Source organism: Caretta caretta, chromosome 24, assembly GCF_965140235.1.
Source record: "Caretta caretta isolate rCarCar2 chromosome 24, rCarCar1.hap1, whole genome shotgun sequence".
NCBI classification, from domain to species: Eukaryota; Metazoa; Chordata; order Testudines; family Cheloniidae; genus Caretta; species Caretta caretta.
Window position 1 is genome coordinate 15,020,157 of NC_134229.1, and position 19,918 is coordinate 15,040,074.

General features: G+C 59.6%; 1 protein-coding gene, 1 long non-coding RNA gene and 1 other non-coding gene across 3 annotated transcripts; 1 reads left to right on the forward strand and 2 right to left on the reverse strand.

Moving 5' to 3' along the window:
- Positions 1-4,286: 4,286 nt before the first annotated feature.
- On the reverse strand, positions 4,287-4,473 carry LOC125626239 (U2 spliceosomal RNA). The gene has a single exon (XR_007353710.1). It is a non-coding gene; the product is annotated as a U2 spliceosomal RNA (small nuclear RNA).
- Positions 4,474-4,828: 355 nt separating this feature from the next.
- On the forward strand, positions 4,829-12,387 carry LOC125629936 (uncharacterized). Its single transcript, XR_007354520.2, has 3 exons — positions 4,829-5,544; positions 7,145-7,416; positions 10,751-12,387. It is a non-coding gene; the product is annotated as an uncharacterized LOC125629936 (long non-coding RNA).
- A 1,272-nt stretch (positions 12,388-13,659) lies between these two features.
- Positions 13,660-19,901, reverse strand: LOC142070062 (B-cell receptor CD22-like). The gene is made up of 8 exons (XM_075123037.1): positions 19,886-19,901; positions 18,877-19,272; positions 18,109-18,381; positions 17,509-17,784; positions 16,780-17,040; positions 14,920-15,066; positions 14,553-14,602; positions 13,660-13,964 (listed from the first exon to the last, which is right to left on the reverse strand). The coding sequence occupies exons 1-8, from the start codon at positions 19,899-19,901 to the stop codon at positions 13,881-13,883; spliced, it is 1,503 nt and encodes a 500-aa protein (XP_074979138.1). The 3' UTR covers positions 13,660-13,880.
- Between the last annotated feature and the right edge of the window lie 17 nt (positions 19,902-19,918).

Sequence of the window (19,918 nt, forward strand, 5' to 3'; positions counted from 1 at the left end):
GGCAGAAGCAGGGCCCCCGTTGTGCTGGGGGCTGCACAGACACAAGGACAGTCCCTGCCGCAGCTGAGATCAGGGCCCTGTTGGGCGAGGCGAGAGACAGGCCCTGCCCCAAAGAGTTTACAGTCTCCATACCCAAAAAGTGGGAGGAGAAAGAGAGGCCCGGTGTCACACAGCAGCACTGAGAATAGAACCCAGGAGTCCTGGCTCCTCCTGCTCTAACCAGTGGCCTCCACTCCCCTCCCAGAGCCTGGATAGAACCCAGGCGTTCTGGCTCCCAAAATGGGCGGGAGTGGGGTCTAGGGGTTAGAGGAAGGGAGGCTGGGTTTCGGGAGTCCTGGGTTCCATTCCCAGCTCTCGGGTTAGAGTGGGGCTGGGAGCCAGGACTCCTGGGTTCTTCCCATTCCCCCTTTTAACCATTTCACACAGCAGGAGGGGGCAGGGCAAGAAGTGGTGATGGGGTGAAAACTACCAAGAAGTGCAGGGAGCCTGTACCAGGAACCCGGTGGTGCAGAAACTACGGCCCCCTCCCCACCTGTAACCCCCCCTTGGCTGACATTGGATTGTGCCCCCTCAGCCCCCAATCCACCCCCATGTACCCTGGGGGGGCAGAGAATAGCCACAGCCCAGTGGGCCCTGGCCATGCCCCCAATCCTCCCCCTATGGGCCCTGGGAGACAGAGAATAGACACCCCCGTCCAATTGAAGTTTCTCAGTGACCCAAAGTGTGTGTATAGGAGGGGAATGGGGGGGGCGGTGTGTGAGAGTATGGATTTGTGCACGTTTGTGTGTGAATCGGATTCTGTCGGGGTTTTGTGTGTGGGCGGGTGTTTGTGTAGCTGTGCAGGTGTGTGTGTTGATGTGGCTGGATTTGGGTGGGTGTTTGTGTATGTTAGTAATAATGTGTGGGTGGGGCTGGATTCATGCATATGTTTGCAATTGTGTGCGTGCATGCTCTGCTGCCCTCTGCTGGCTGTAGCGACAACCGCTTCTCCACGGTCACAGCCCCCAAACTGTCACCTCCAGTGGCGATTCCCCCATCCTACACGGGCTGGCCGGCCTGACCCTTCACCCGTCTGCGGAGTGTGGTGGGGGCTTCAGCTCGCCCCCTGTGGCTCAGCAGGGTGGAGGAGCGGGGCGCTGGGCTCCGATGCACCTGGAGGGCAAATCAGGTGGGGCAGGGCCTGTGGTTTCCGTTTCACGTTGCCTGGTGCTGGGTCATTGCACAATCCCCAGCCACGCCGCACAGCAGGCCCCGAGAGGGAGTGGGGGGCCTAGCAGATGATCCAGTACCAGGGGGGAGAGGATATGTGGTTGCGGGGAGGGAAGGCCTTGGGCTGCACTGGAGGAGTACAGAGCAGGGGTGACACCCCAAAAACCTGCAGCAAAGGGATGGGCAGATGGAGAGGGATAGAAGAGGCAGCGAGCCTAACATCTAAAAAGGGAGTGGGGTCTAGTGGTTGGGGGTGGGGGCTGGTGGTCTGAATTCCTGGGTTCTATCCCAAGCCCTGGGAGGGGAGTGGGGTCTAGTGATTAGAGTGGGAGCACGGAGAGGGGCAAGCCAGGACTCCTGGGTTCTCTCCCTGGCTCTGACTCTTGTGTAATCCCTCAGCAGTTACCCAACCCGCCAGCGTGTGGGAGCGAGGGGTGGGGCCAGGTTGCAACACGGCCCAGAGTCCCGTGCGGCCGCCTTAGTTACTCAACCAGGGGCAGGGTGGGAGATGGCCTGGGAGATCCGCTAAGAAAGGTGCTTCCAGTAGGTTTTTGTGTGGGTCACGCTGCCCCCTGCTGGATAGACCCCTCTAGATCAGAGCCATGGACCCCTCTAGCCCAGTCTCAGCCTGGGTCAGAGCCTGGGAGTCCATCCTCATCTGTCACCACGGCTATGTCTATTGGTCTCCTGGAAAGGTCCATTCCCATGGGTAGCTGTCCAGTGGCAGTGAGTTTCACAGGCCTCAGCACATGCTGCATGGGGCAAGAGGTCCTTGTGTTGGGAGCAGTGGGAGTGAACTGTGTGCGGTTATGTCTCTGAGAACGATTGTGAATATTGCGGTGTGTGTGGGGTGATTGTGGCTTGGGGTGTGATTGTCCCTCTCATTTGGGGGTGGGCTAATGTGTGCCCCGGGTGTGTCGGGGCACAGACGTCTCCCTAGGGCCAGCTTGCATGATTTCCCATTACGAACCAGCTCGGTGCTGGTGCCCCCACACACGGATGGCAGTGACCGGCCGGGGGGGGCAGATGTGATGGATTCGGAAGGAAGCACTTTGGGAAAATCAGTCAAGGCCCTGAGCAGAGCTGGGACAGAGACACAGTTACCCCTGCAGCACCCAGGCAGGGGAGTGGGGTCTAGTGGTCACAGCGGGGTGGGGGCTGGGCGCCAGGACCCCTGGCTTCTCTCCCTGGCTCTGGGAGCGGAGTGGGATCTAGAGGTTAGAGCAGGGGGACTGGGATCCAGGACTCCTGGGTTCCATAGTGGCAGCTGTTTTTTCCTGTGTCTCCCTCCCTAGAGATCCCAGCCCAGCCCCCTAGCTGAATGTGAGCGGGGTTGGGGGGCGGGAGGGAGGTTGCCCTGCCACTTCAGAGTCATGATTTGAGCCCCTCCGCCGCAGGGCTCTGACATCACAGAAATACCCCTCTCCATATCTCCAGCCCAAGTCAGAAAGTAGGGACCCCTCCCCACATGCGGAGGAAACTTGTGGGTTTCTTGGGGGTCTCTGGTAGAGGTGTCCAGAGGGGCTGGACATCCACCAGATTCCCCCCTTCCCCCCATGGCTGCAAGGAGAGACCCCCCCTGCACCCTCCTGGACAGCCCCCTGTTACGAGGGGCCCAGGGCACCCAGAGAGGGTCAGGAGGTGAGATGGGGCTGTGGTGGCAGGAAGGGGGCAGAACTGGGGGCTGGTGCCAGGTCGGGGGCAGGCTACACGCGGGAAAAACGTGTGGCTTTGTTTAATATTTCCCAAGGCTGTGGCTGGATACAGGTTTTTGGAATGACTTTCGGGAAATATTTTGTTTCCAAACAGACTCCAGATACCAAACGATGGTGCTAAGACACTCCCCCTGCGCCCCTCACCCATTACCCCAGGGTCCGAGCCTCTTCCCAACCCGCAGGGTAGTTCTCCTCCCAGGCTCCTGCGAGGGCGGGAAGCGCCACCAGCCCCATTTCCTGGATGGGAGAACTGAGGCCCAGAGAGACTGAGTGATGTGCCCGAGGGCACCCGGGAAGTGTGGGGCAGAACAGGGGGCTGGGATCGGATTCTTTTGCTTCAGTAAGTTTCTGCCCTCCCGCCTCCCCACTGTGCCGTGTTTCTGTGCCGCTGAGTGGTGCAGGGGCGGGGCCTGGGGAGAAGGGGCCGTCTGGGGCGGAGCCTAAAGTGAAGGGGCGGGGCGAGGGCGGGGCCTTGCAGGAACGGGCGGGGCATGGGCGGGCCTTGGAGGGGTGGGACAATGCGGGAGCGGCGATGGGGAAAAGGGGCGGTGTGGGGCCGGGGTTTGGGGAAAGGGTCCGTGTGGGGGCGGAGTCTTGGGGAAGGGGCGGGGCAGGCCAGGGTTTCAGGAAGAAGGGGAAGCACAAGGGGGAAGGGGCATTGAGGGGTTGGAGAACTGGGGAAAGGGGCGGCACCGGGCAGAGCCTTGGGGGAAGGGGCGGTGCGGGGGCGGGGACTGGGGGGAAGAGGCGGCATGAGAGCAGGAGATCGCGGAGAATTGAAGCGCCGGGGGGAACTCAGGGGGAAGGGGCGGGGCCTCGAGCGATGGGGAGGGGCAAGGGTGGGGGCTCGGAGGAAGGGGAGCCGCGGGAGGGGGGTGGCCACGTTCCGGCGCTGGTGGCCCCCCCCTTTTAGGGACCGGAAATTCCGTCGCCCCTGCGCGCCCCGCACCCCCAGAAACTCCCCTCCATGCACAGCCCGGCTCTCGCTGCCGGGCTCCCCGAGCCGAGTGCAGAAGCTGGGGGAGCTCAGGGCAGGGCCGCGGCGGTGGCTGGACCAGTGGCGGCCGGAGGCGCCCCCCGGGGCCGGGGCCGAGAGGGGCTGCGGAGGAGCGCGGCACCCAGCGCCCGGGGCGGGGAGACGAGGGGGCGGCGCGGGGCGGGGCCCCTGTCGGGGGGCGGGGTTATGCAGATCAGCCGCGTCCGGCGGCAGCGGCGAGAGGAGCGAGGCGGCTCGTGCGGACGGAGAAAGCAGCGGGCGCCGGGGGCGGGGATTGACCCGCTGACCCCCCAGCTCCCGGGAACAGACCCGCAGCCGCACGAGGCAGCTGGTTTTTTTCTAGCAGCAGGTTCTCCCCCGCCCCGGGGAAGGGCACCGCGCCCGGCAGCGCCGCAACACCGGGCTGATGCGTGGAGCGGACGGAGCGAGCTCCTCATCCCGCTCCCTGTTCCAAAACTCCATTTAATATGAAGCTCTCGCCTGGAGAACACACCGGAGATTAAACGGAGAAGACCAGACACTTGATCTGAGCCATAGAGACCGAGAAGCGATACCGGGAGCCTGGGACACCGCGCTGCCCTCTCGCCCCCACAGCTGTTCACGTCCCCAGGAGCTACTCTGATAACTTCGTAGCTAAGTGGCAATCACTGCCCCGGAGTGACTCCGATGCGGACTCCCCGCACCGGTTTCTGCTCAGACACAGAGCATTCTCTCCGCCCGCGTCCTCGGCTCATCTCGCCGGGCCCCCTGGCTGCCGCCGGACGCGGCTGATCTGCATAACCCCGCCCCCCGACAGGGGCCCCGCCCCGCGCCGCCCCCTCGTCTCCCCGCCCCAGGCGCTGGGTGCCGCGCTTCGCCGCAGCCCCGCTGCCCCTCTCGGCCCCGGCCCCGGGGGGCGCCTCCGGCCGCCACTGGTCCAGCCACCGCCCCGTCCCTGCCCTGAGCTCCCCCAGCTTCTGACCCGGAGTGACTCCGATGCGGTCACTCAGCGCGCTGATCTGCATAACCCCGCCCACCGACAGCTGGGGGATTACACAGGAGAGAGTCAGAGCCAGGGGGAGAACCCAGGAGTCCTGGCTTGCCCCTCTCCGTGCCCCCACTCTAATCACTAGACCCCACTCCCCTCCCAGGGCTTGGGATAGAACCCAGGAATTCTGACCACCAGCCCCACCCCCAACCACTAGACCCCACTCCCCTTTTAGATGTTAGGCTCGCTGCCTCTTCTATCCCTCTCCATCTGCCCATCCCTTTGCTGCAGGTTTTTGGGGTGTCACCCCTGCTCTGCGCTCCTCCAGTGCAGCCCAAGGCCTTCCCTCCCCGCAACCACATATCCTCTCCCCCCTGGTACTGGATCATCTGCTTGGCCCCTCACTCCCTCTCGGGGCCTGCTGTGCAGTGTGGCTGGGGATTGTGCAATGACCCAGCACCAGGCAACGTGGCACGGAAACCACAGGCCCTGCCCCGCCTGATTTGCCCTCCAGGTGCATCGGAGCCCAGCGCCCCGCTCCTCCACCCTGCTGAGCCACAGGGGGCGAGCTGAAGCCCCCACCACACTCCGCAGACGGGCGAAGGGTCAGGCCGGCCAGCCCGTGTAGGATGGGGGAATCGCCACTGGAATTGACGGTATGGGGGCTGTGACGCGTGGAGAAGCGGTTGTTGCTGCAGCCAGCAGAGGGCAGCAGAGCATGCACGCACACAATTGCAAACATACACAAACACAGGCATGAATCCTGCCCCACCCACACATTATTACTAACGTACACAAACACCCACACAAATCCAGCCACATCAACACACACACCTGCACAGCTACACAAACACCCGCCCACACACAAAACCCCTGCAGAACCCAATTCACACACAAACATGTGCACGGATCCATACACTCACCCCCCCCCCCCTTCCCGTCCTATACCCACACTTTGGGTCACTGCGACACTTCAGTTGGACGGGGGTGTCTATTCTCTGTCTCCCAGGGCCCGTAGGGGGAGGATTGGGGGCGTGGCCGGGGCACACTATGCTGTGGCTATTCTCTGCCCCCCGAGGGCTCATAGGGGGCGGATTGGGGACCGAGGGGGCACAATCCAATGTCAGCCAAGGGGGGGTTCGAGGTGGGGAGGGGGCTGTGGTTTCTGCACCACATGGTTCCTGGCACAGGCTCTTTGGAGAATTTGCATTTCTTGGTAGTTTTCACCCCATCACCACTTCCTGCCCAGCCCGCTCCTGCTGTGCGAGATGGTTAAGGGGGGGATGGGAAGAACCCAGGAGTCCTGGCTCCCAGCCCCAGCTGTGCTAACGTACCAGACCCCACTCTAACCCCAGAGCTGGGAAAGGAACCCAGGAGTCCTGATGCCCAGCCTCCCTTCCTCTAACCACTAGACCCCACTCCCGCCCATTTTGGGAGCCAGGACGCCTGGGTTCTATCCGGGCTCTGGGAGGGGAGTGGAGGCTACTGGTTAGAGCAGGAGGAGCCAGGACTCCTGGGTTCTGTTCTCAGTGCTGCTGTGTGACACCGGGCCTCTCTTTTCCTCCCACTTTTTGGGTATGGAGACTGCAAGCTCTTTGGGGCAGGGCCTGTCTCTCGCCTCGCCCAACAGGGCCCTGATCTCAGCTGCGGCAGGGACTGTCCTTCTGTCTGTGCAGCCCCCAGCACAACAGGGGCCCTGCTTCTGCCCCGGTTTCTTTAGGTGCTGCTGTGTACGGATCAATAGACCTGAATATTAAAAGCCATGGCGCCGCCATTGCCCTGCAAGGGCTAACTGGGATTCTATCCCTGTGACCCTCCGTGCATCCTCTCCCCCACAACAGTTCCCTCCCTGATTCTCTGCCCTGAGCCCCTTGTGCTGCTGCCCTCATCAATGGCAGTGAAGAAAGCCGCCCAGCCCTAGCGCCAAAAGAAGATGGGGGAGGGGGGGAAAGCTTTGCAAAAATTGGTCACACTAATAGGAAACCAGCCCTGGCGGTTTGCTTCTACAACCCTCCCCTCCCCCCGTCCGCCATGCGCTCCTCCGTCCCCCTTGGGGAGCTCCGTGGGGGAGCAGCAATGGAAGGAAGAATCAAGGTAGGTTCTGGAGATGTTCCTCCAGGTGCCGGTGTCTGGGCTCCAGCTGGCGCTAGGCTGCATTCACTTCCTCTCTTTGGTGCGCGCCCCGGCTCCACAAATGCCCCCCTGCTCTTTCCTTCTGTTACAAAAAAATTTTCTCTTTCTTGCCGTTTCTGGCAGTCGACGTCACTGAGCTTAAACAACCCAAACCAAACTGCCCCAGAGAGAGAGACCCACAGCGCTGCTCAGCTGGAGCCCCGCAAAGGAAGACGCCTCCCCCTACCCCTTCCCGAGCGTGTGGGAAGGAGGTCAGAATTGGGGAGCATGGAGGTGCCATGGGGCACCTATGGATGGTCAGCCCAAGCAGGGGAGAAAGGATCTCAAGCCAGAAGGGAAGTGAGAGGGCCTGTGCCCCCAACATGAAGAATCTGGGGTGGAACCTTGCTTAACAGGTCAGTCTGTCCTTCTTTCTGTCACTGTCCTATTCGAGCTTTATCTAGCGCTCGTGTTTGTTCATTTGTTCTTTTTCGTTCCTTTCCTTCTGTAGCTTGCAGGTTCTTGCTTGCTTTTTTCCCCCTCTACCTTTCACGCTCTTTCTGTCCTTCATTTTCTAATGTTTTTCCTCTCCCTTTATTTCTTTCACTGCCTTTCACACTCTTTTCTCTCTCGCTGGTTATTTTTTTTCACTTGATCTTTTTCCTCGCTCCCTTCTGAGCCAAGCGGGTTCTCCTCGCGCACAGATTTCGGGGCAGGTTTCCCTCCTGACCACCGAGTGGATTAAACACTCCCCAGGAGCATGTTATGGGTTACCCAGCAGCTCCACTGACAGGACCACGGCTGGCCCGGGAAGCTGGGAATCTTGTGCCCTGCATCAAACCAAAACCCCGTTGGCATCAAGGGAAAAAGATCCATGGCCGAGACCCAGTTGGATTTTGGGGTCGGCCTTCGATATTTAGAGGAGGGGCAGGGAAGACGTTTCTTGGGCTCAGAGCCACTTTGATCATCTCCAGGATTCTAGGGCTTTGCGATCATGCTGGGCTACTACATTTGTTCCTCAGTAGGGAGAGCCGGGGCTTAAAGCCGGTTTGTACATCGGGGAGCAAAAGGGGGGCTGAAAGGGAGGGTCCCAGAGCCAGCAAGGAAATCACGAGGGCTATTAATATTGATCCACCGTCATTCCTGGAAATCAGCGAGGGAGCAAAATGCCTGGGAAGGTCTGGGCCTGCTGGACGAAAGCTGCTGCACCCAGAGAATGCTCGGTCCTCCGCACTCGGTTCTGCGGCCACGTTAAGCACAGTCCGGCAAGAGGATGTTTTAACCAGCCGGGCTACGACTGAGCTGAGGGGAATTAGCAGCCTTGGCAATGACAGTGGGGTCTCGTTGGCTCCCTGGCCAGCGGCATCTTGGCTGTGCCCAGGAGGATTGTTTGATTTACAGGGTGCTGCGGGGCTTTGTTGGGGCGGTGCCCTGGGGATCAGCCAAAGCCTGCATATGCTATCAGGCAGCGTCGGGCAGCGGGAGCCCGTGTCCCCCCAACCAGCTGAGGGTACTCCAGACCCCCTCAGCTCCCAGGGGATGGGTACAATGCTGGCACCATCCTTCCCCCCGCAAATCACCCAGGTGGTGGCCAGCTCTGAGACACTCCCAGGGCCCGGTCTGAGGGAGTCAGAGGGATCAGCCTGAGAGGGGGCCCCCCACCACCCACTGATAGGTGCTGTCTACCTCCACTTCCTAGCTGGGGATCCCCCTCCTCAGCAAAGCTTCCCTCCACTTGATTTCCAACAGGAAGGGGGAGGGGGTGAGTCTGGGAGCCAGGGCTCCTGGGTTTAGGCCACTCACCTCTCCCTGTTCCATCCCTCAGTTTCTCCATGGAAGAGGGATAAGGACAATGTTGCCCACAAAGCCCCCCAAAGGCTTCAGAGGTGGTTCTGCCAAGGAGGGCATGGCCGCAGCCAGGGCTGTGAGCTCAGGGGTGGGATCCCTGCCCCAAGGGGGGCTGCGCTGGGTAGGACAAGCAAGGAAGATGCAGCAGGGGCTGTTGCTACCTCAGCACAGGAATAAACCCCTGGGCTCAGGTGCCCGGGACAGGGCCGTCTTTACTGGCCCCTAGGGCAGGGCACAAGGGAGGGTGGGATGGTCCAGGCAGAACCACAGGCCAAGCCAGCCTGGAGCAGCCAGATAGAGCTGGTGCCCCCTAGCAGGGGACCATTCCCCACCCACCTGAGCCTGCCAGTCCCTGCCCTGGGGCAGGTCGGAGCTGGCGTCCCCCAGAAGGGAAAGGCCTCATGTCCCAGTCCCTGCCATAGACCTGCATGTGTATTTAGTCAGTTTCTCTGCCTTTCATGTTCTTTTTTCTCTTGCTGGTTATTTTTTTCACTCGCTCTTTTTCCTCGCTCCCTTCCGAGCCAAGTGGGTTCTTCTTGCACACAGATTTCGGGGCAGGTTTCCCTCCTGACCACTGAGTGGATTGAACACACCACAGGAGCATATTATGGGTTACCCAGCAGCTCCACTGACAGGAGCGCGGCTGGCTCTGAAAGCCGGGAATTTCGTGCACTGCATCAAACTGAAAACCCACTGGCCTCAAGGGAACAAGATCCATGGCCAAGACCCAGTTGGATTTTGGTGGCGGCCTTCAATACTTAGAGGAGGGGCAGGGAAGACGTTTCTCGGGCTCAGAGCCACTTTGATTGTCTCCAGGATTTTAGTGCTTTGGGATCGTGCTGGTCTACTACTTTTGTTTCTCAGTAGGGAGAGCCAGGGCTTAAAGCCGGTTTGTACAGCGGGGAGCAAAAGTGGGGCTAGAAGGGGGAGTCCCAGAGCCAGCAAGGAAATCACAAGGGCTATGAAGATTGATCCACTGTCATTCCTGGAAATCAGTGGCAGCAAGGCACCAAAATGCCTTGGAAGGTCTGGGTCTGTTGGATGAAAGCTGCTGCACCTGGAGACCCCACTCCCCTCCCAGAGCGAGGGAGAGAACCCAGGAGTCCTGGTTCCCAGCTCCCCGCTCTAACCTGTAGACCCTGCTGTGACATTCCCCTCTGGTGTTATCCGGACTGGTGATCTGCTTGGTCACTCCAATCCTTGACTCTGGGAGCCAGACTTACCCTGCTCTGCTGTGAGAACCCCACTCCTGGGCTGTTCACGCACAGCCTCTGGCATGTCAGCTGCTCCTTGGATTGTGCAACTGAATGACACTAGCCAATATCTCTGGTCCCAGACACAACCCTAGGAACCTCCGTCTTGCAGTGTCCAGTTATGCCTGCTGGACATTGCAAGCTTATATGAGTTCATCAATTTAAAAAAGAAATTGATATGTACCAGGCTTGTTATCCCAAGGGGAGTCTCTGAGACGCTTCAAACCAAACGCACTGCTTCAGGTAGAATAAACAAACAGATTTATTAACTATAAAGATAGATTTTAAGTGATTATAAGTCAAAACATAACAAATCAGATTTGGTCAAATGAAATAAAAGCAAAACACATACTAAGCTGATCTTAACACTTTCAATGTCCTTACAAACTTAGGTTTCAGAGTAGCAGCTGTGTTTGTCTGTATCAGCAAAAAGAACAGGCGTACTTGTGGCACCTTAGAGACTAACGATGCGTCTCACCACAGGCTGGCTAGTTGCTCTTCAGCCAGCCTCTCCCCTTTGATCAGTGCTTCAGTCGCTTGGTGTTGTGTCTGTAGATGTAGGTGGAAGAGAGAGGAAGAGCATGGCAAATGTCTCTCTCTTTCATCATGTCCTTTCTTTCCTCTTGGCTTTGCCCCCCCCCCCCTTCAGAGTCAGGTGAGCATTACCTCATCGCAGTCCCAAACTGGCTGAAGGAAACGGGGTGACTCAATCGAGAGTCCATCAGACCTGCTGCCCAGGCCAGTATCCTTTGTTCCTGTGAGGCTGGGCTGCGTTTGTCCCATACCTGCCCTGATGAGGTGTGAACTGCCTCTCTGCTCTTATTTTAAGCCACGAGGATACATTTTCAGGCTCATAACTACATACATGAAATTATAACCTATAACTTTACTATAACACTACTGTAACAACAATGCCCAGTGCATCATGAGCCTTCCGAAGACACCCAACATGACAAACTTTGCATTGGATACCACACAATCATTTTACAAGGATGAACATGGGGGTGCTGGGTGTTCCCCTGAGGTACAGAGCATCACACCCGCTCCCTTCCCAGAGCTGGATAAAGAACCCAGATGGCTGGCTTTTACCACTGGTCTTTGTGCAGCAGGACTTTGGGGAATCGGGGAGGGGTCAGAGAAGGGCAACTGGAACTATCCGAAGGCTGGAAAACCTGCCCAAGAACCAAGGACTGAAGGAGCTCGATCTTGTGAGTTTCTCCCAGAGAAGGAGACAAGCTGATTAGATCCTGGTCTGTGAGCACCTCTCTGGGGAGGAGCTTTCGGGGAGCAGAGAACTCATCAACTCAACAGACAGGGCAGAGCAAGAGCTGATTGCTGGTGGATGAAGCCAGACAAATCAAGACTGGGAATAAGGGGCAGATTTTCCCCAGGAAGGGGAATTGACTCTGGGAATCACTGCCCCAGGGATAGGGCAGAGTCTCCAGCTCTTGGAGTTTTTCTATGGAGATCAGACGTCCCTAAAAGCACCGCTCTAGCTCGACCGTCAGATCTGGGCTGGAATCTGGGATCCCTGGGTGGCGGTCTCCAGGCTGGGCAGACTGCATGGGCACAACGGTCCCTTCTGGCATGAAGATGGGCAGATCAATGAATGTACTGTAAGCAGCTGGGCAGGTGCATCGGAGCCCAGCGCCCCGCACCTGCGCCCTCCTGCGCCACGGGGGGGCGAGCTGCAGCCTCCACCACACTCCGCAGACAGGCAAAGGGTCAGGCCAGCCAGCCCTTGTAAGATGGGGGAATCGCCACCGAGGTTGACGGTATGGGGGCTGTGACACATGGAGAAGCAGTTGTCGCTGTAGCCGGCAGAGGGCAGCAGAGATGCACACACACAAACATAACTGCAAACGTACACAAACACATGCATGAATCCAGCCACACACACACATTCTTACTAACATACACAAACACCCGCACAAATCCAGCCGCCACAGCTGCTAACAGATGCAAACACAGGCACAAATCCAGCTACACAAACGCTACACAAACACACCCACCTGCACAGCCACACACACACGCACTGCCCCGGTGTCGTTGCATATGCTTTATAAAAATATGTTTACAAGTGTGAATGTGAGGTAACCAGTCACAGCCCCTTCCTCCGACGCCCCGCCCCTTCACCTGAGGCCCCGTCCCCTGCCCCACCCCTTCACCTCAGGCTCCGCCCTTGCACTGTCCCTTTCCCTGAGGCTCCGCCCTTGCCTCAGCCCCTCCCCCGAGTTCCTGCCCTTGCATTTACCTTCTCCTAGAGACTCTGCCCCTGCACCACCCCTTCCCCAGGCCCCGCCCCCGGCCTGCGTCCTCCCCTCAGACCCCGCCCTCGTACCGCCCCCTCACCCTGAGTCCCCGCCCTCATGCCATTTCTTTCGCCCAAGATCCCGCCCCCCCTTGCTCCTCTCCGCCCCTCCCCTCTCGCTCCCCCCTTATGGCAGGTATAAAGTGAGGGATCCTGGCCCCCGGTCCGCACCCCTGGGTGCGTGGCGCGGCTCATTGTGAAGACGGGAGGACCCGGGAGGATGGAAACTAGAGCCTGGCACATGAATGAGTGGGATTGTGTTCTGTGATTGGCTGCGATGGGGGGAGACCAGGGGTGGCGCCCGCCTCTTCCCACTGCGGGGGTGGGTAAGGTGGGTTAGACAGAAAATTGTGGGGTGCTCCCCCCCTCTCGCCACAAGGCCTTGCCCCTCTCTGTGACCCTTCCCCTCCTCTCCCTCCCCCCAGACTCCGTCCCCTAGGGAGGCTGGAAGCCGGAGCCGGGTGGGGGCCAGCTGCCCAGGCCGCCCCCAGCAAGCGTACATTGGCTTCTTTCAGAGTAGCAGCCGTGTTAGTCTGTATTCGCAAAAAGAACAGGAGGACTTGTGGCACCTTAGAGACTAACCCATTTATTTGAGCATGAGCTTTGGCGAGCTGCAGCTCACTTCATCGGATGCATTTGTAATTGCCAATTCATTTCATTAAGTAGCGCCTTGCTGCTCTGGGGGTGCGGGGGGGGGGGGAGGGACTTCTGCTGCTTTTCTGTTTTTTGTTTGTTTGTTTTTAATTCCCCGCCGGAGAGCGACTGGCTCCCGGTTGCACAATCTGCTAAAAACCCACCTTTGAAAGGCTGCTTGCTGCGTCATCTTTCCCTTTCAAGCCTTGGAGCCCCCTGCCCTCGGCAAAGCCTCCCTGTCCCGCGGCAGCCACCCAGGCTGATGGGTTTGTAAACCCACTTTACTATCCAGTAACAATAAACAAAACAAAGGCAATTCCCTGACGAAAACTGTGTTAAAGCTGAGAAAGGGGCTGGACCTGGAGGGAAACAGCAGCCTGGTGGGTAATGACACCTTGTCCATGTCTAGTGCTTTCCGGCCAGAGATCTCCAAGCACTATACACAGGAGGGAAGGATCATTTCGGGGAAACTGAGGCACAGAGCAGGGCTGTGAGTTGCCCGTAGGCAGGCAGACCCCGGATCACCTCCCTCCCAGTCCTGTTCTCTGTCTGCTAGGCCAGCCTGCCTCCCGAAACCCAACACAGCCTGGAAAATAGGAACTACAAATGCCCCAGAAATGCCCAGTTCCAGTGGCCCAAGTGGGACCTTGCCCCAGGGCTCTGCTGCGGGGTGGGAGGAGGGCTGGGAGTCAGGACACCTGGGTTCTCCTGGGTTTCCCCAGCTCATGGAGGAGGGTAAATGCTGCCTGGGGTGTGAGCGGTGGACTCTCATCGAGATCCGGGTTGCGGCGGCACGGAGGGGACCGCGGACGGTCGGCAGGGGTCTTGGCCGTGCTCAGTTACAATAGTCCTTGGTGCTGTTATAATAGTCGCCGTTGTCATCTGAGGGGCAGGGAATCTCCCCGGCACATGGGATTTCCTGCCGAGGACACAGGAAGAGAGACAGATTGTGTGAAAGAGGGGACACTCCCTGAGCAGGAGACCTCTGTGTGATGTCTGCCTGTAACTTCAGTAATGGGGGCGGGGCGGGGGAGTGGGATCCAGGACGCCTGGGTTCTCTCCCTGGCTCGCGGAGTGGGGTCTAGTGGCTGGGGGGGGGGAGGCTGGGATCCAGGATTCCTGTGTTCTATCCCCAGCTTTGGGAGGGGAGTGGGGTCTAGTGGTTCGAGCAGGGGAGGGTCTGGTAGCCCGGACTCCTGGGTTCCATGCCCACCTTTATGGCCCTGCAGAGCTGTGAACTGCAGTTATCTGGCAGACTAACGAGCATCCCCAGTTGTATTTGGGCAGAGATCTCCCAGCCTCCTGTGCCAATGCAAGTCTTGGCTATTGGATGTGAAGGAGAATCTCCCCATAGCCATTAGCAGGACGGGGTCTATGATGCATGGTCAGGTAGTGCTGATTCCATCCAGCTGGGGATGGTGGGGGGGGTGCACAGGCTGCAGCTGCATACTCAACCCCAGCCAGTATGTGGGGGCAGTGGGGACCCTAACAGACCCCCGCAACTGACCTCATAGAGCGAGTCTCTCTGTGGCTTGCTGGGGTCCTCTCTGCTGCCCTCTGGGGAAGGAGACACAATTATCCCCTTTCACTGTTTATTTTCCTTCTTTAAACATTTTCCCCCAATTCGATCGTTTCCCCCCTCTGGCAACCCCCCCACAAAGCAGGCCGCTTCCGCCAACCCTCATACACACAGTGTAGGGCTCAGTCCCTCCAGCAGGGGGCAGCAGGGACACACACACACACACACACACACACACACACCCAGCAGTGGGCTGATTTCCTTCACACGCCCACACTCCAGGTTTTCCACAATGCAGCCAGAGGCCCCCCTTTTCCTGCCACTCCCCCAATTCCCACCCAGGGGGGTCCCTTACCCTGCAGACTACCCCCTGGTTCTTTCCGTTGGCGGGTTCTCCTGGCCAGACAATAAACCCCGAGGTTGCTCAGGAGGAAGAGCAGCAGGACCCCTGCTCCGAAGCCTGCCATGGGGCCAGGGCTCAGCTGGTACCAGTCACTGCCGTCTGTGGGGGGAGAGATGGAGAATAGGGTCATTAGCTCCAATGTCATGCAGGGTGCAGTGGGGCAGGCCAGGGGAGATGGGGAGGTGGGAGCTGGTTGAGGGGGCAGCATAGTCCTAGGGGGGACAATGAAGGCAAGTGTCAGTGGAGGGGGCAGGAAGGAAGCTGGGTTTTTAACCAGGAGAATTTTCCTCCCAAGAGTTTATTGGACATTGGAGTTTTTTTCCAGGTTCCTCAAACCTCCAGTCTCCTCTTATTACAATAGCACCTAGAAGCCTCTGCTGAGTTCAGAGCCCCGCTGTGCTGAGCACTGCCCGGACACAGAGACAGAGACAGGCCCTGCCCCAGCTGGGATCAGGGCCCTGTTGTGCCAGGCGCTGCCCAGACACACAACCAGAGACAGGCCCTGTCCCTGCTGAGACCACAGACTCAGAGCAAGAGACAGACCCTGCCCCAAGTGCGACCAGAGCCCCCTTGTGCCGGCAGCTGCACAGGCCAATGGAAGAAAAAATGTGAACGATCACAAACCTGTGTGTGTTGCTGTTTCGCTGGGTACAAAATGGAGCCATTTCCCCCACTTTCCCCCCAGAGTTTTGGGAATTTGGCATTTGAAACTTTTGCTAAACTTTGAATCTACCCTTTCGCCAAAGATTGAATCTGACTTTGAGCAAACGCTTCCTCCAACTTTTCAACCATTCTTTTATCGGCATTTTGATCAAATATGGTTCTGTTCAGTCATCATAATTGTCTGTTTCCCAAAATCCTAAACAATTTTGTTTGCCAACCTCCCCCCCCCGCCCCAGCATTTTCTGTTTAAAAGATTATTTAACTTTAATTTTAATTGATTATAATTTTCAACAATTGCCCCATGGGTGGCGGGTAGCGTAGGATGGGGAAGGCGGTGCCTCCCCAAACAGCCAGGCATGGCCCCACCCACGCTCCGCCCCCAGTTCCCTTCCCGCTCTTCCGTGGCTGAGAGCCTGGGGCGGGCAGGCTGGGGCCGGTGCTCGTGAGGCCTGGGGTTGGGGGCGCTGGGGTTGGGGCCATGCCACGCTGCCAGGCACTGGGGTTGGGGGCACTCTGGAACTGGGGGTACATGGGGGGGTGGCGGCCGCAGGGGCGGGCAGGGACACACAGACACAGAGCAGGGCTCAGCTCCTACAGCAGGGGGCCGCAGGGACACCCCCCAACCACCCACCAGGGCTCTGGGCTCCGGTGGGGAAGGGGAGGTGGAAGGGGAGGGGTGTGGCCTCGGGCAGAGAGGGAGGGGCCAGGGGCTAGGCTCCCCCAACAGCTCGTTCACCCAGCGCCCACGAATTGCTCCTTCAAAACACTGTAAGTAAAAACTGAGACGAAAAATGTAATGAAAAGTCCGGCAAAGAGCTAATTTTGAGGGTGGCAAACCAAACATTTTTCCTGATGATTAAAAAATATTAAATTTCAACCACATGTACGTTATTTGAATGGGTGTTTCTCGGCCTGATGACAGGTTGACTTGTAATGTCATTTGGCTGCTAGATGGCTCTGTGCGCTGGACAGGGATACTGGAGCCTGGTCAACAAAGCGGACCCAGCTGGAGCACGAGCTGGGAGCTTGTTTATTTTGGTTGGCCTTGCAGAAGGACGGTGCGGGGTTCAACCATGGTGCATGGGGGACTCTAAGCCATTCCCTGGCAACGTAATGCGTAACGTGGAGTCAAATGCGCCCAGTACTTACACACAACAGTGATGGTGAGTGGCAGGGAGGTGGATTTCCCTAGGGTGTTGTACACCTCACACTGATATTCTCCCCCATCAGCCACCTGGACGCCCAGGAAAGCCAGTTCTGGCTGTGCCCACCCCAGCCGCTCGCCATCCTTGTACCAGGAGAAGCCCACTCCGCCATAGGCGCTGGTGTCCAGCCGGCACATCAGGGACAGGGGTTCCCCCGTGCTGCGATGAGGGCCTGGGGTGGCCACCACATGCACCACGGGGGGGGCTGCAGAGGAAGCGAATGAGATATGAGCTAATGACACCCCTGTGGGATGGCAGTTGGGGGCTTAGGCGCTGCATGGCATGGGGTGGAGGGGCTCCATGGCTCCGTCCCCAATGCTCTAGCCCCACTCCCATATCCAAGTGATGGCATAAGGAGGGCCCCTGGACCCTCCCATTTGTGAACCTGGTTCTACCCCCATGGCTGTGGCCCTGCCCCCAACTGGAATGTCAGTGACAGAAAGGCCCCCCCTCCAATCTGTGCTCTCCTGCTCCGCCCCCAGGGCTGTGGTCCCGCCCCCATTTGGAATGTAGGTGAGACAAGGATCCCCCCCCATCTGTGCTCCTTGGCCCCACCCCCAGGGCTGTGGCCCCGCCCCCAATTGGCATGTCAGTGACTGAAGGGCCCCTCCCATCTGTGCTCCTTGGCCCCCACCCCCAGAGCTCTGGCCCCACCCTGGCACTGGCTACTCACCAAGGATGGCCACATAGGTGGTGGGGGATATAGCCAGGTAGCCACGCCCAGTGCCGGAGACCCACTTCATGCAGGTGTAATTGCCCCCGTGAGACAAGGTTGCCCCTTTGATCTGCACAGAGGGGCCCCCGGGCAGATCCTCATAGTTGTGAATCCAGAAGTAGAACTCGTCCAGTGACCTGCTGTCCTCCACGCATCTCAGTGTGAACGAGTCACCCTCCCTGATCGGGCCCGGGCCGTCCGTGTCCACCAGGACCTTCAGGTGGGGGGTCCAGCCTGAAAAAGCCATTGGGGATGGGTCAGAACCGGCGCTCTATTGAGGGGAAGGCCCAATGCCCCATTCCCTGCACCCATGAGCCAGCCAGTCCCTCATCCTGGGGCCGGATGGGAGCTGGGCCAGCTAGAGGGGAAAGGTCCCGTGTCCCATTCCCCACCCCTTGTGCCAGCCAGACCCCTGCCCTAGGACTGGATTAGAGCCAGAGCCTGCTAGAGGGGAAAGGCCCCGTGCCCCGTTTCCCGCCCCCCCCAGTTCGTGCCCTGGGGTCTGATGGGAGCCGGTGCCCCCTACAAAGGAAAATCCCCATACATAATGCTACTCACCTGTGGCTGGGGGCTGGGACCCTTTGGGGAGGCACCTATTCTGGTAGCCCCGCACCCGGCACTCCAGCGCCGCCCCCCGGTGCTGCCAGACGATGCGCATGCTCAGCCAGCTCTCGCGTTGGCCAGCTGCAGTTTCCGTCAGGATCCGCGCGCCGGCTCCGTCGTACCAATGCAGGCCGGAGGAGGAGCAGCGCTCGGAGATGGAGCAGAACAAGCTGCCGCTCAGGGCTCCCCCGGTCCTGGCCATGCCATAATTGACCCTGCAGGGATGTTCTGCACAGGGTGGGTGAGGGGGAGAACCAGTCACTGCTGGGGGCACGGCCATGGGCCCAGCCACCTCCAGTCACCACCCACTGTCCCCTCTTTGAGAGCTTCCTCAAGCCCAGGTGGGGGTGTGACCTGTACCAGGCTCCCCTCCCAGAGCTGGGAGAGAACCCAGGAGTTCTGGCTCCCAGCCCCCCTTACTGTGACCACTAGATCCCGCTCCCCTCCCAGAGCTGGGAGAGAACCCAGGAGTCCTGACTCCAATTTTGGCTTCCTCTAACCACCAGACTCCACTGTTTCTTCACAGCTCTGCAGAATGTGGCCATCTGATTTGAGTGAAATGTTAAGAGCGGGGTACAGCAACCGTCCTTGGGGATGGCTTGATGGGCGCTGAGGTGCAGCCACTTCTGGGGCGGGGCAGCTGGGGAGCAGCCGCACATAACGCTGCACGGGGCCGGGCTGGGTTGCTGGGGAAATGTTTCTGGAAGAGGAGCTGGGGATTACCTGACACCGTGAGGCACAGGGCTCGGGGGCTTCTCCAGCTTTGGCTCTGGGTCTGGAACTCAAAGGAGTAGGCGCCCCCGTCTCCGAGTGCCAGCGGGTTGAGGCGCAGGGTGCAGTTGTGCTGCAGGTCGCCCAGGAACTGGGCGCGCTCGGCCTTGCCATAGCCCTGCCCCGCTGCTGCAGTGAGCCGCACAATTCTCTCCTTGTTCCGGCTCCAGGTCACGGCCCTGACGAGCTGCCCCTCGGGGTAGGTGTAGGAGCAAGGGATTGTCACACAGGAGCTGCTCCATCCAGCCAGGGGGTCCACGGGCAGGGTCACTCCCCAGTCCTGGCAGCCTGCACCTGGAGGGGAAGCAGCATCCTGCTCCCTGCAGCGCAGCGCCCCCTGGTGCTGCCCTGGGGCATCGGGGCCAGCCCTGACTGCCAGGGGAGAGTCCCCACCCTGCTCCCTGCAGCACAGAGCCCCCTGGTGCTGCCCTGGGGCATCGGGGCCAGCCCTGACTGCCAGGGGAGAGTCCCCACCCTGCTCCCTGCAGCACAGCGCCCCCTGGTGCTGCCCTGGGGCATCGGGGCCAGCCCGGACTGCCAGGGGAGAGTCCCCACCCTGCTCCCTGCAGCACAGAGCCCCCTGGTGCTGCCCTGGGGCATCGGGGCCAGCCCTGACTGCCAGGGGAGAGTCCCCACCCTGCTCCCTGCAGCACAGAGCCCCCTAGTCCTGCCCTGGGGCATCGGGGCCAGCCCTGACTGCCAGGGGAGAGTCCCCACCCTGCTCCCTGCAGCACAGAGCCCCCTGGTGCTGCCCTGGGGCATCGGGGCCAGCCCTGACTGCCAGGGGAGAGTCCCCACCCTGCTCCCTGCAAAGTCCACCCCAGTCCTCCCATCTGTTCTCCCCCAACACCCAGTGGGATCGTCCCCCTGCAGCCCAAATCCATTTCCCCCCATTTCTTTGTGGGGGGCGGGGCAGGATTGTTCCCTTGCCCTGCCGTCTTTGGTGGTAGCATCTCCCCACGTGGTCTCTTCCCCATCCGCAAGGTTCCCGTGG